At 66.1% G+C, this 13,012-nt stretch overlaps 1 protein-coding gene across 1 annotated transcript; it reads right to left on the bottom strand.

Annotated features, from left to right (window-relative positions):
* Positions 1-745: 745 nt before the first annotated feature.
* Positions 746-12,606, bottom strand: NLRP5 (NLR family pyrin domain containing 5). Its single transcript, XM_037515623.1, has 12 exons — positions 12,555-12,606; positions 10,698-10,754; positions 8,195-8,870; positions 7,308-8,147; positions 6,157-6,327; positions 4,671-4,838; positions 3,951-4,121; positions 3,572-3,742; positions 3,088-3,258; positions 2,385-2,555; positions 2,075-2,245; positions 746-878 (listed from the first exon to the last, which is right to left on the bottom strand). Exons 1-12 carry the CDS (start codon positions 12,604-12,606, stop codon positions 746-748), a joined length of 2,952 nt encoding a protein of 983 aa, XP_037371520.1.
* Positions 12,607-13,012: the final 406 nt, after the last annotated feature.

The raw sequence follows: 13,012 nt of genomic DNA, 5'->3' as shown, positions 1-13,012 counted from the left end.
CGGGACAGGGGCACCGCGGGCAGCGCGCTGCCGCCATCTGGCGGGCACCGGGGAGCGCGCAGGGAGCCCCCTCCCGGCACAGGGGCCATAACACCCCGGCCCCTCCGCCCGCCTGCGGCCCACCGGCTGCTCCGGGTCCCGCAGACGAGCTGGCCCCAGAACGTAGCCGCCCGGGCCACCTGCTCCGGGAGGCCGCGCGGCCCTCCCCCCGCCTGCGCCCGAGGGCTGCGGGGACCGGGACGGGCCCTCCAACGGCCCGCGAGCAGCCGGGGGCTCCGGGCGGGCGTGGACCCCCGACGCTGGAACAACAGGGGCGCGTGTCAGCTGCCCGCGGGCTTCCTGGGCCTGGCAGGTGCCTGGGCCTGGCGATGCCGGCGCGAGGCCGCGCCGCGGGGAAGAGGCTCGGGCACCCTGCAGCTCGTGCGCGCCCGGGCGGGTTGAAACCCACTCTGCGCGCCCAGCGTCGAGCCGCTACAGCCCAAGCGCCCTCAGCTCCGAAACCCCGCCGGGAGGGGGAGGGGTCACCTGCGCGTCCATCGGGCCGCCTGGGCGCCACGGGGGTCCTTGGGGACTGGGAGGCCGCCCGCCTCTGCTCCCGGCCGACGCCCACGATGGAGAGGCCGCGGGACGAGCCCCGATGCTCGCCGTGCTCATTTATTTGCCCCGCCCCACCGGCCCCAGGTCGCGCCACCTGCCCCAGGTCGGCGGTTACACGGCGCGGGGCGCCCGCGGGGCGGCCTGGGCCTCAGCTCCTCCACCAGTCCCGGCCGTCCTCGGCCCGCGCCCACCAGCCGTCGGCGATCTCCGCGCCCGGCCTGCGCAGCCGCGCCTCCTCCAGCAGCGCCCTCACCTCCGCGGGGTACTGCTGCGTCCACAGCCTGGCAGGAGACAGTTCAGGACTCGCTGCCCGCCCTGCCCTCCGCGCAGCGCCCGAGGCCGCAGCTGGGGCGCGGGAGCGCAGGCGCCCCAGAGGAAGACACCCCTGCGGGGAGCCGCCCGCGGCTGTGGGGGGCGCGCGGCTCTGCAGGCGCAGCTGCTGCGGGTGGCTCCACCCGCCAAGGCAGCCGGCCAGGAGCCCCGACGCCGGCAGGCCCCGCCCTCGCGGGGCGGTACTCCAGGGTGGGGCGAGGACAGGTGCCCGCGGGCACAGCCTCGCCCCTGCGCCAGGGGGGGTCCCCGGCAAGGCCCCAGCCTCCGCCCCAACCGCTGAGTCCCCGGGCGGTGGGGGCAGCCGAGGCCCAAGGGTCACGGCCACGAGCATCTTCTGTCTGCTGACCTGCCCTGCTGGCTCCTCGCCCGAGGGCCCTGCGGTGGGCGCGCGCCAGGTCGCTGAGCTGAGCCCCTCCTCCGTCTCCCCCTCCTCGCCCCTCCCGCTTCCCTGCTGCGCCTCAGCCCCCACCCAGGCCTCCGCCGCAGTGACTGACCCCATCCTCCCGCCGGCTCCCGGCTCCCGGGCAGGGCCCGGCTGGGCACCGGGGGAAAACCGTGGGCAGCCGGGAGCTCGCTGTCCGTAGGGACACATCACGCGCTGCCTCGGGTGGTCAGTCCAGGCCTCCGGCCAGTGCAGTCCATTGCCCGTCTCCCCACGCGCCCCCAAACCTGTGCCCGCTCATCGCCGGGATGCCCTCAGCCACTGTCTCCTGGGTGAATGGGAGCTACTGAGCAGCCGCGGCTCCACCTTCCCAAGGCCGAGTAACATCCCCCGCGGGGATACCCCACATTTGCCTCTCGGCCCCCGTGATGGGCCCGGGGCGGCCCCTCCTCCGGCCAGCGGCCGAGCACTGGCACCCAGGCACCTCGTCGAGGCCTGCTTTCAACTTTCAGGCGTTCACCCAGAAACAGCGGCTGCACCCCACGGCACTTCCAGCTCGTGGTTTAAAATTTCCGACGACCGCTTTGCTCAGGCGCCCTCCCAAGCCCCCGCCCGCCCGTGACGGGCTCCGTCTGTCCCCGGCCTGCGGCCCCAGCCCGGGTCCGGAGCGCCGGCCTCCCTGCCCAGCCGGACGCAGGCGCGCCCTGAGCCCCGGGTCCCGAGCGCTGCCCCCCGGGCGCCCGCAGCCCGCGCAGGACTCACCCCACGCTCCGGAGCGCGGATGCGGGGCGGGTGAAGGCCCGACACAGCTGCTGCGCGCCCGCCGCGCCGAAGTGGTTCCGCGCCAGGTTGAGGCCGGCCAGGCGCTCGTTGACGCCGAGGGCCGAGGACAGCGCCTCACAGCCGGCGTCGGTCAGCTCGCAGGCCTCCAGCCTGGGGAGACCGGGGTCTGCGGGGCCTGCACGGCCTGCACGAGGGCGGGGCACAGGGCGGGGCACAGGGGGCACTAGGGCGGGGAGGGGTGGCGCGGGGGCTGATGGGCAGAGGCTCCCAGAGGTGCCCGGGAACGCACCCCAGTCTCTCCAGGGTGCTCCCGCGTTGCTTCAGCCCCTCGCAGAGCGCGGCGACCCCCGCGTCGCCCAGGGCGTTGGCGGCCAGGTCCAGGGCCCGCAGGTGCCGGCTCCTCCCGACGGCCGCGGCCAGGCTCTTGCAGCAGGCGGCAGTGAGGCGGCACCCGGCCAACCTGCCGCGGGCGGGCGGAGGGGGCGTCAGCCTGGGCTCAGGGGGCAGGTCCTTCGCCCTGGGGGTTCAGGGCCTTAGGGGCGATTGCGCGTCTCCCAAAGGGCCCGCCCAGGCCTCCTTCCGGCGGGGATCCAAAGCCTCGAGGCCGGGCGGGCCCCAGTGCGGGCTTCCTGGGCCAGGCGGCGTAACAGGGCACCCAGCAAACAGGCAGGGTACCCCGCCCTGGGCCGGCCGCCCCACAAGACCCGCAGCCCCGTGTAGCTGACCAGCGCGTGAGCGGGGTGGGCCTCTGCTCCCACACCTGCTAGCTGGTCCCGCTCGAGGAGGGGGGGCGCCCCAGCCTGGCGCCGGGACCCTGAGTCCGGGAAAGGGTGAGGAGGCCGGAGCCTCCACCCCCAGGCACAGAGCCCCCCGCTTGTGGGGCGGGAGCCCATGGCCAAGCCGGGAGCAGGCCAAGCCGACCCCAGCCACCACCCCGCTGCCGGGCTGCCCCTGCCCGCCTCCCACTGCCCACCCCTGCCCCGGTGACTCACGCCAGGTCACGCAGGTGGCAGGCGGGGCTGGCGACGGCCTCGCACAGGAGCCGGGCCCCGTCGTCCCTCACAGGGTTGGCGCTGAGGCTCAGGTGCGTCAGCTGCGGGTTGTCCATGAGCGCGAAGGCCAGGAAGCCGCAGGCGGCCACGTCCAGGTCACAGCCGTCCAGCCTGGGGGGTCACGCTCGTCTGGGGCAGCTCTCAGCGCGCCCTCCCCGTGGTGGGTTCGTGTTTTGAGGCGGTCAGACAGGAGGCCGCCCCGCCACCCCCCAGCCTCCTGCTCCCTGGGCTGCGCCGCCCCAGCTCCGGACGCGGCTCCTGTCTCTGCAGAGCAGCCAGGAGCGCCCCATCCCTGGGGCCACGTGCCACCCGGCGTCCGTCCCACATGCGTGGCGGGGCTGAGGTCCAGGGTCCGAGGTGGGTCCCCCCAACCCCACTCTGGGTGCCGAGAGGGACCACCCTGGCGCGAGCCCGGTACACTCACAGCAGCCGCTGGAGGCCGCAGCCGGGGCGCCTCAGGGCCTGGCACAGCGCGCTGGCGCCCTCGCTGCCCAGGGCGTTGCCGGACAGGCACAGGTGAGTCAGGCTGCGGTTGGAGCCCAGGCCCGCGGCCAGGTCACGGCAGTCAGCGGTGCTGAGGCCACAGCTCCCCAGCCTGGAGGAGAGTGTGAGGGGTCGCGGTGAGCCCCACGTCACCCCCAGACACCACAGCTCCTGCCCCTGTGAGCCCCCACTTCTGCCCACCCCGTGAGCCCCCCATGTCCCCAAATTCAGGGGACTCAGAGGCCCTGCCCCAAGCCCAGGACCTTAGAAGGGCCGCGCCCCCACAGGTCACAGCGCCCCCCACAGCGGGGTGCACTCACACTAGCCGCTGCAGGGCGCAGGGCGAGGCCTCCAGGGCTTCGCGCAGGGGCCCCACGCCGCGGCCGCCCAGCCTGTTCCCCGCCAGGCTCAGGCACTGCAGGCTCTGGCACGTCTCGAGGATCCGGGCGATCTCTGGGGCGCAGGCGCGGGGCAGCCCGCAGCGGTCCAGCCTGCAGAGACACGACGGAAGCCGGTGTCCCCCGGCGACCGTGCCCGGGTCCGCCCGCCGGCCGCGCCGCTGGCCTCGGACACTGGCATCAGGGCGGCGTCAGTCGGTCCTTCCGCTGGCCGCGCCCGCCCCTCTCCTACCCAGGCCTCCTCACCCACCTCCTCAGGCGCCCCCATGGGCCTCTCCCGCCCAGTTTCCCCATGGCTTCATCCACGCGGCCACCCCCAGCGTGGGCCAAGGTCAGAGTCTGGTCTCCACATGGCATCGTCAGGCAGGATGTGACCCCGGGAGCAACTGCTTGGGTGTGTGTGGGGCCTTCTACTCTATCTTGGGTCTTGATGGAAACTTGAAAGTTATTTTTGGTTGACGCAAAACACACTCGCCATCAGATTTCCCGTCGAGCGTTTCCAAGCCAGAGTTGGGTGGCCTCTGTCAGCTCGGGTTTTATCCCATTGCTCCACTGTTTGTTTGCAACTTACTACAGACAAGTATTCCAAGGTGACACCAACAACAAAAACAGCCCAAATCAAAAAACAGACTCAGGACTCACCTCAAAGACTCCAGCGAACAGCTAGGATGTTTCAGGGCCTCACAGGCCATGGCTACGTCCTCACCGTTCAGGGTGCTGCTCTCCAAGCTCAGGGACTTGATGTTAGGGTTGGTGATAAGGACCCTCCAGAGGTGACGGAGACCCAGGGAGATCTGTGCACCTTCAAATCTGCAGAAGAGATAAAATGGAACTTCAAGCCAGGAGCCGGGGATCTGCTCTCATTGCAGCTCTCACGTCTCACCGCCCTTGCATTTATTTAACTTTAAAGCAGCAAATGCCTAGCCCTCCAGCGCACCAGGCACCGGGGGCAGAGCGTCAAGCAGTGTCAACATCCCGCACCGTTGAGCTTCCTGCAGGAGGGGAGACCGAGCTGGATGCGAGTAACACTTCGGGATGAAACATGGCATCGCCTGGTACACGTAGAACTACAAGCCTATGGTCAAGTTCAAATTGGGAAGTCAACTCTCAGCACAGGTGGCATAGGACACCACTTGGATAAAAAGAATTCACATACCAGTATGAACATTGACCCTCAGGTAATGCAGGTGTGGGGGCAAGGTTGGTTGGATCCTTGAATGTTTACCCCATGACCACAAAAAAAGTCATTTGTGCATGTGCAGAGTTTCAGCCCTGTCGTTCAACAGTCACCTGCACGCACGCCTGTGTGGAAGACTTAGCAGGAGATGTGACAGTGGCTAACTGGGGAAACAGGGAAGCCAGAGGACTTAACACCCCTTGTACTTCCTGAACCTTTTTGCCATTACCAAGTATTTCTGTGGTATTACAGAGTGACAAAAGAATCAAAGCAACGTGTAGGGTAGAAGGAGAAATTAAAATAGGGACAATTAGTAGGGAGGGCTTCTTGGGGGGGACGCCTTTAAGATAACTGCATGGAACAGCTGAGTTCAGAGCAGGGCTTCGGTGACGGGACGTCACTCATTGTCCTGGGGCCAGTGGGCACAGCCCGCTGTGAGGAAATGGCTGGAGAAGAGGCACCAGGGTGAGGGGAGTGGCTAAGGGATATCAGGGAGGGGAAGGCATCAGCCATTGAGCCAAGAACCCCGTGGCTCACTTCTCCATGCCACAGCTGTCTGCTTGGTCACGGAGGATGTGGAGACAAGCAGAACCTCTGTCTGAAGTAGAATTAGCACATCAGCTCCTACTCCCACGACAGTCACTGGGGTCTACCACGGACCCCAGAGCTCATTCACCACTTTGGCTCTCATAAGTCAGGCACTTCGAACCTGCCATTGCCTTATATTCTACCATTTGCTTAAAGACAAGCTTTCACTCACTGCTTCTTTCACTAACCAACTCCTATTCATCCTTCAAAGCCCAGAGTAAAAGAGCCTGCCTCAGTTACCTCTTCACCAGGTCTTAATTTCTCTACCTCCCATGGCACTTAGCCCCTCTGAATACACTGTGTAGACAGATCTCTCAGCAGAGGGGAGGGAAATGTGACACGGCCACGTCCGGGCAGCCTTACTTCAGAGTCTGTATTTTACAGGCCGGCTGCCTCATCTTCACACAGAGGGTCTTCATGGCCCATTCTTCCAAGAGGCTGCCACTCAGTTCCAGCTGCTGAAGGCTTGGGTGGGTGCTGAGCACCGAGCACATCTTTTCCCAGCACTCAGCAGTGAGGGTCTCCACCTGAGTCCTGCATTGGAGAAGGGGACAAACATGTGCTTCCACAGCATGGGCTCAACCTGAGCAGGTGCCCTGAGAAGGCCAGAGAGACAGGTGGCTCTGTTAGGGCAGCCTGTGATGGCTGAGCCCTGCAGAGTTCTCACATCACCCCCTGCGTCGTCAGTAGCCGAGGGGGTGGGCTGGCGTGGTCTCCAGCCACTAGCTCTCAGATCACACCTGTGCTCAAATTTGGGCTTCCCCTTGGATGTAAGATGGTGTGGCCATGCTGCATAACAGGTGGAGGTTTTTCAAAAAACTCAAAACAGAACTCCCCAGTGATCCCCACTGCTGGCGAGTTATCCAGATAAACACCCAGAACTTAAGTGAGAATCCCAAGGAGAGACTGTAATCCGTATCCACAACAGCCGAAGTATGGGGAAAAGGAAGGTCTGTTAACATAGAAATAGATTAAAAGGGGGGGGGGAACACAACTTAGTGGAATACCACTCAGCCATGAAAAAGGCAGCGAGCTTGCCACTGGCGTGAGCCAGGGGGCTTTTTGCTACATGGCATTAGCTCATCCCAGGAAGACATGCACCTGCTCACTGGCGGGTGGAACCTGAAATGGCCAAGCCCCGAGGAGCAGAGTGTGAATTGTGGTTGCCCGGGGGGAGGGAGGGATGTGGGGAGACCCTGAGCAAGGACGCAGTATTTGGGGTACAGGGTGGGTATTCCTAGGGTGCTAAGGAGGGGAATGGTTTCATAATGGGCCGTGTTTCTATGTGACCTGTCCTACACACACACACACACACACACACACACACACAGACATACAGACGGGGGTGGGGGGATTATGGATTATGGTGTCAGGTGATGGGGGCCGCTATGCCAATGAACTTGATTGTGTGATTACATCGACGGACAGACAGACAGCACCACGCATCTCCTTTTTGGGGGCCAGTTACGCCCACAAAGATGCACAGGGCAAGCGCCCTGGCAGGCGTCGCTCACCCTGCGGCGGCCTGGCCCCCGGAGCGCTCCTCCTGGACGTCGGCGCGGAGCCTGCGCAGGCCGCGGCAGTGCTGGAGGCAGAAGGCGGCCACGGCCCAGTCCGCGCGCCGGTGCAGGCGCAGCCGCAGCTCTCGGAAGCCGCTCAGCGCCGAGCGCGCGAACTCGGCGTCCTGCGTCTCGAACAGGCAGTAGAAGGCCTCGAGCATGTCCTGGGGCGCAGGGGTGCCGGCCGGCCGGCTCAGCAGGGACACCCAGCGCAGCAGTCGCTCCCTGAGCCCCGGGGGCACGGGCTGGCCCAGCAGGACCCCCAGCGTGCCCGCCACCTCCCCGCCCACGAGGCCGAACAGGAAGCGCTTCATCTGGCCCATGTGGGCCCCGATGCCGGCCTGCGCGGGTGCCGGCAAGCTGGTGCTCTCCAGGAGTGGGGTGCCGGGGGCCGGGTCCCTGTCCAGGCCGTCCAGGACGTAGTGCAGGGCGGCGCAGAACTCCTGGAGGCTGGGGTGCAGGAACGCGTAGCAGGTCTCTCCGCCCAGGCCCGGCAGCAGGCAGCGGGCGTGGAGCAGCCCGCAGAGCTCGGGCTGCTGCAGCCCGCAGCCCTGGACGTCCTCTGCCGCAAAGGTGCCCCTCAGGCCCCACAGCCCCTCGGCGGCCAGCCTGCACAGGCCCCTCAGCACGGCCCTGCCTGTCTGCCCGAGGCGCTTTGGGGCTGCATCCCCCGGGGCGAGCTGCTGGAACACGAAGGTGGCATACAGGCCTGTGACGGTCTGGCCGGGGGTACCGCCTGCCACCTGCTGCAGCCGCAGGGCCTCCCCCAGGAGCACGCACACCACAGGCTCCCCGCTGCGCTCCAGCAAGGGGGGCTGTCCGCCGCCCAGAGCAGCGCCTGCGCCGCCTGCAGCCCCGGGTCGCTGCGCTCCTGCAGCAGCCGAACACTCTGCTCCAGCAAGACGCCCCCCAGCACGAGGAACCGGGGCGACACCAGCAGGGACATGAGCGCCCCCACACCGGCATCGCGGGCCATGACGAGCAGGGAGCACGCGGGGAGCAGGGCCTTGCTCAGCAGGCTGCGCGCCAGCACGGCCGCGGGGCGCTTCTCCGCCCAGTGCTCGCACACCTCCCGGCCGGCCTGCAGGCCGAGGGCCGGGTCGTCGAAACCATCGAGCACGAACAAGAGCCCCTCGGGCCGGGACAGCACGTCCTCCAGAGGCGCGGGGCTGTCCGCCCACTCCCGGGACACCAGCTCGGCCAAGCTGCCCTCGTGCGCGCTCTGCGCCTCGCGGGCCGCCAGCAGGAAAACGTGGGAGAAGGTGTGCTGGAACAGCTCGTCCCGCGCCCAGCCCAGCAGCACCCTCCGCGCCAGCGCCGACTTCCCGCTGCCCGCCGGGCCCTGCAGGACCACAGTGCGGGGCCGGAAGCCACCAGCGTCGGCGTCGAAAGCGCTGGCCAGCGCCCGCATCTCCGCAGAGTCGGGAGCCAAGTGGGCGCCGTCAGCGTGGCCGTCCTTGCTCAAGGCGAATTTCGTGATCACGAGGCCCTTGTAGTCCCACTGCTGACCCCCAGGGCCTGGCGGGCAGGAGGGGGAGAGGTAGATAGGAGGTGAAGCTGACACAGAACCCAAGGCCCGGGTCTGCACAAATGGGCATTCTGGGTTTTTCTCGGTGACCTCCTGCTAACAAGCTCCACCCTCGCTCAGAGATCAGTCCCGAAACTCACCCTGGGCCGACAAAAGAGCTCTCTAATCTGATTGCTCTTTTCAGCACCTCACATTCCACTTTTGTGGGCTCATGGCTCCCCCACTGCAGCCCCAGGACACTCAAGTAAGGATGACCCGGGTTAAGCTAGTCAACTGCCGGCGGCGTGGGCTGCGAGACAGAGCAACTGGGAGGGTAGAGGATGTGGGTGCGTGGCCCCAAGTTCTGGACATGCCTAAGGAGGCATTGTGGTATGTGACTGATCAATCAGTAATGTGCGCAAGGCCAGCGTGAGTTATGTGATGCCGGTGAAATAAAAGCCCAGCCTGAAGTGACTTCAGAGCCTGGCATTTAAAGAACTGAAATACCGAACACTGTGTTCACGAAACATCTCACAAGTTCAATCACTTCGCTCCATGACCACTTACTAGTATATGAATGTTAATAGCAGCGTTAGCCACAACAGCCAAAGAGTAAAAAGAACTCAATGCCCGTTGACTGACAAATGGATAAAGACCATGTGGTATGTCCATACCGTGGAATATTACTCAGCAGTAAAAAGGAATGAAGTGCTGATATGTGCCACAATGCTGATGCATCTGAAAAAACATGGTAAGTGGGAGCCTGTCATGAAAGGCCACAGACTGTCTGATTCCGTGTATTTGAAACTCCAGAATAGGCAAATTCATAGAGAAGGAAAATAGATCAGTGATTTCCTAGGGCTTGGGGAGGAGGGAGGAACATAAAAAGTGGCCGCTAATGGGTTTGGTGTTTCTTTTTGGGTGAGAAAGTGTTCTGGAATTTGTGGTGATGGTCTCACAACCTGGGGACGCAGAAAGCCCACTGAGGAGTATCATTTGAAGAGCGAGTGTTAAGATACATGACATGACCTCTCAGTATAAAAGCCTCGAGTCCCTTTCCTCAGCAGTCTGCAGCCCCTTTGCTGGTAGGCGAAGTGCCAGGCCACACAGCTGTAGCACCTGGGGTCTCAGCGTGTTCTGCTCTGCGTGGTTTCCCTAGACGTACAACTATTCACACAAGCAGTATGAAGGTGAAGTATGAAAACATTCTGCGCCAGATCTCGGCCCTAGTTCTTCCAGTGCTAAGTATTCACTCTCAAAAGGTTGCCCAAGGGGCCTCCCTGGTGGCCCAGCGGTTAAGTCTCACTACTGTCCGCAGCCTCCGCAGCATGAGTTCGATCCCCAGTCAGGGAGCTGACCCGCATGGCGCAGCAGACCTCTCCTGTCTCCCCGCTGCTCCCCTCAGCAGTGGGTTTCGTCAGTCTGCCTGTTCTGCTCCCCGCTCTGTCTCTGGTGAACCCTCTCACCCCCACACCTCTGGCCTGTACCCCGGTTCTAGTACGCATAAATGAGTAAAATAAATCTTAAAACAAATATAAAAAGGTTGGCCGAGGAAGTTGCCATTGGAGCGGTCTTGGGGACCGCGCTCGGCCCCCGTCGCCGTCTCTGCCACAGCGGTGTAAAGTGTCTGCAGCCACCAGGGCCAGGCCTGTGGCGTAACCCCTACAACTGTGGGTGACCACAGGGACTGTCCCTGTCGTCAGGTCCAGGAGCGCTTAGGACCCAGCACACTGGGACAGGCGAGGACAACCGTGGGGAGGGGACCCACCACGTGCGCCTGCAACCCCCACACCCACCTCTGTCCAGGCCGGCAGGGCCCTGGAGGAAAGGCTCCTTACCTCGCTCCCCCACCTCCGCCTCCGCGGCGCTGTCTGGCTGCGCAGCCTGCGCCATTTCTGCAACGAGGGAGGAAAACAGGCCGTGAGCTACTCGAGCGAGAGGCAGGGAGCTGTGAGGACGGGGTGAGCTCTGGGCTGGTCTGGCCACTGCCCCCTGGACAGGGGATGCAGCGGGTCGGGAGCAAACCTGGGCAGGCCCGTGGGTGAGACCGCGGGAGGGGACATGGCAGTGTTGACCTTGAACTCGCTGCTGTGCTCCCAGGTGTGCTGGGCCCCGCCCCTCTCCTCGGGGTCCCACCAGGAGGGGCCTCACACCGGGGCAGCTTCCGGGCTTCGGGGGCCCAGCTTTGGGCCAAGCCCTTATGGCTGGACGTTTGCCCAACGGGGGACAGGGAGCATCAGGGGCTCGATTTGGAAAGTCTGCGCCCCCTTCTCTGTGTGGTGTGGATGCGTCGGATCCCCCCCGCTGGAGGTCTGCGCGCTGGGGTGTGTCTGGACCTGAGAGGTCAGGACTGTCTGGAGCAGGCGGGTGCAGCGTCCCGGGCGCCCCCTCCCTGCCCTGAGCAAGCAGAGCAGCAACACCAGGGCCACCTGTGGGGGCCAGCAGCCACCCCCCACCCCGGGGGGGCCGAGGTCAGTGTGGGGCCAGGACCCCCTCAGCAGCAGGCGTGTGTGCCTGAGCCGGGTCTGGACACGAGGATGGCGTTGCAGCCCCAGCAGGTCCCGGACCAAGCCGCCCTGAAGGCTCCTGAGAGCCGGTCTCCGGGAACCACGCGTGCAGCGCAGCGAGTCTGACTGACGCGCCCCGCAGACCTGCGGCAGGGCCCGAGGAACGCGCCTCTTCCTCTCCCCTCCCCTCCCCGCTGACTCCCAGCCCGCCCACCAGCGGGCCCCAGCCCTGAAGCAGAGCCCGCTCTCCCGGGAGCGCACCTGGCCACGACGCGCCCTTTGCCCTTTTCTCTGGGGCCCACCCAGAAGCCAGGGAGCCGCGAGCCAGGGGAGGGGGCGGGCGCAGGGGGTTGCACGGGCAGGACAGGAGTGGGGGTCTCCAGGGGGGCTCGGGGAAGGTGGTTTTCTGAGAATACGTGCTCAGAGGGGCTTTCCTCTCGGCTCCCCCGGGCCCCGCCCCACAGGTGTCTCCAGCACCCGCAGGAACACCCCCAGCGGGACCTGCCTGGCTGCTGACTGGCCCGTCTGGCGGAGGACCGGCCACTGTCCTTTCTGGGCAAAGGAAGCAAAGGACACCCTGGGAGCGGGTCCCAGGGGCAGCTGGTGGAGCCACAGGGAATGGGTGGAGGGGGGTGGGGAGCCCCAGGGGAGAGGTGGGGGGGAGGATGGTGCCCTGGGGCCCTCAGGAGCAGCCTCAGGGTGGGAGTCAGAGTGGGCCTTGGAACCACTGGTTTACATCCAGCAGTGGCCCAGGGCAGGGCTCCCGCCTCCGGTCGCCCCCCCTCCCCCCCATGGGCGTGGCTTTCAGAGCCCGGAGGGCGCAGCCCCTCAGTACCCCCTGACCCGTCTGCAGGTGGGGCTTCCCACCGCGGGCCGGGCCTCGTCCTCTGCGGTCCCGGGCGCTGATGGGGTAAACTGAGTCCCAGCACAGGCCCGCGGAGGCCTCCCGCCCACTCCAGGGAGAGAAAGCCCAGCAGGGGTCGGGCGGGGCGGCGCCTCCCTCACCTGCTGCTCCAGCTCTGGCTCCGGCTCCAGTCAGGCCCCTCAGGCCAGGAGCAGCCGCCGCCCAGCAGCTTTGGGGAGCCCGGGCCAGTGACGTGGCTGCTGCCCATTGGCTGGGCACAGCGGGCTGGATGGGGCGCACCTGGGCCCGACTCGGCCGCCTCGGCGCGGGAGACCTGCCCTCACCTGTGCGGGAGATGCGGGTTCTCTGCGTGAGGCCGGAGCATGGGGGCGGCATCCAGCACCCGAGGGGACCCCAGAGCGCCGCGCCCCCTCGCCTCTGACAGGCCACTGGACACAGCGGGTCTGCCTGCCCTCCAGGCAGCTCCCGACTTCGAGGGTTCGTTGCACCCGGCCCGGCAGTGCCCTGTCCGCGGAGCCTGGGTTTGGAGCCCTCACTCCTGGGGCACCGGCTCCACAGAAGTGGCGTCCATGTCCCTTCCAGGCACCCCTGGCTGGGTGAGCTCAGGGCGAACAGGGCGCAGGTCAGAAGGGCCGGCAGGTCCCTGCCCACCCCTCTAGCCGCCTCGCCCCAGTGCACCTGGCCGGGGCCCACCTGGGTCTTCCCAGCCGCACCTGGGGTGGTTGCTGCGTCCTTCTCGTTCCCGCTGCTGCAGCTTCCTCCAGAACACTCTGATCCGGAT

This window comes from Talpa occidentalis, unplaced genomic scaffold (genome assembly GCF_014898055.3).
Source record: "Talpa occidentalis isolate TD23 unplaced genomic scaffold, MPIMG_talOcc4v2.1 talOcc4.17, whole genome shotgun sequence".
NCBI lineage: Eukaryota > Metazoa > Chordata > Mammalia > Eulipotyphla > Talpidae > Talpa > Talpa occidentalis.
This window is presented reverse-complemented; position numbering and strand designations above follow the sequence as displayed.

Coding starts and splice junctions, on each gene's coding strand:
- NLRP5 (XM_037515623.1), bottom strand. CDS start 12,606: ATGCCGCCCCCATGCTCCGGCCTCACGCAGAGAACCCGCATCTCCCGC. Junction 10,755..12,554: donor AACCCGCATCTCCCGCACAG/GTGAGGGCAGGT, acceptor CCCTCGTTGCAG/AAATGGCGCAGGCTGCGCAG. Junction 4,839..6,156: donor TGTAAAATACAGACTCTGAA/GTAAGGCTGCCC, acceptor TCTCTTCTGCAG/ATTTGAAGGTGCACAGATCT.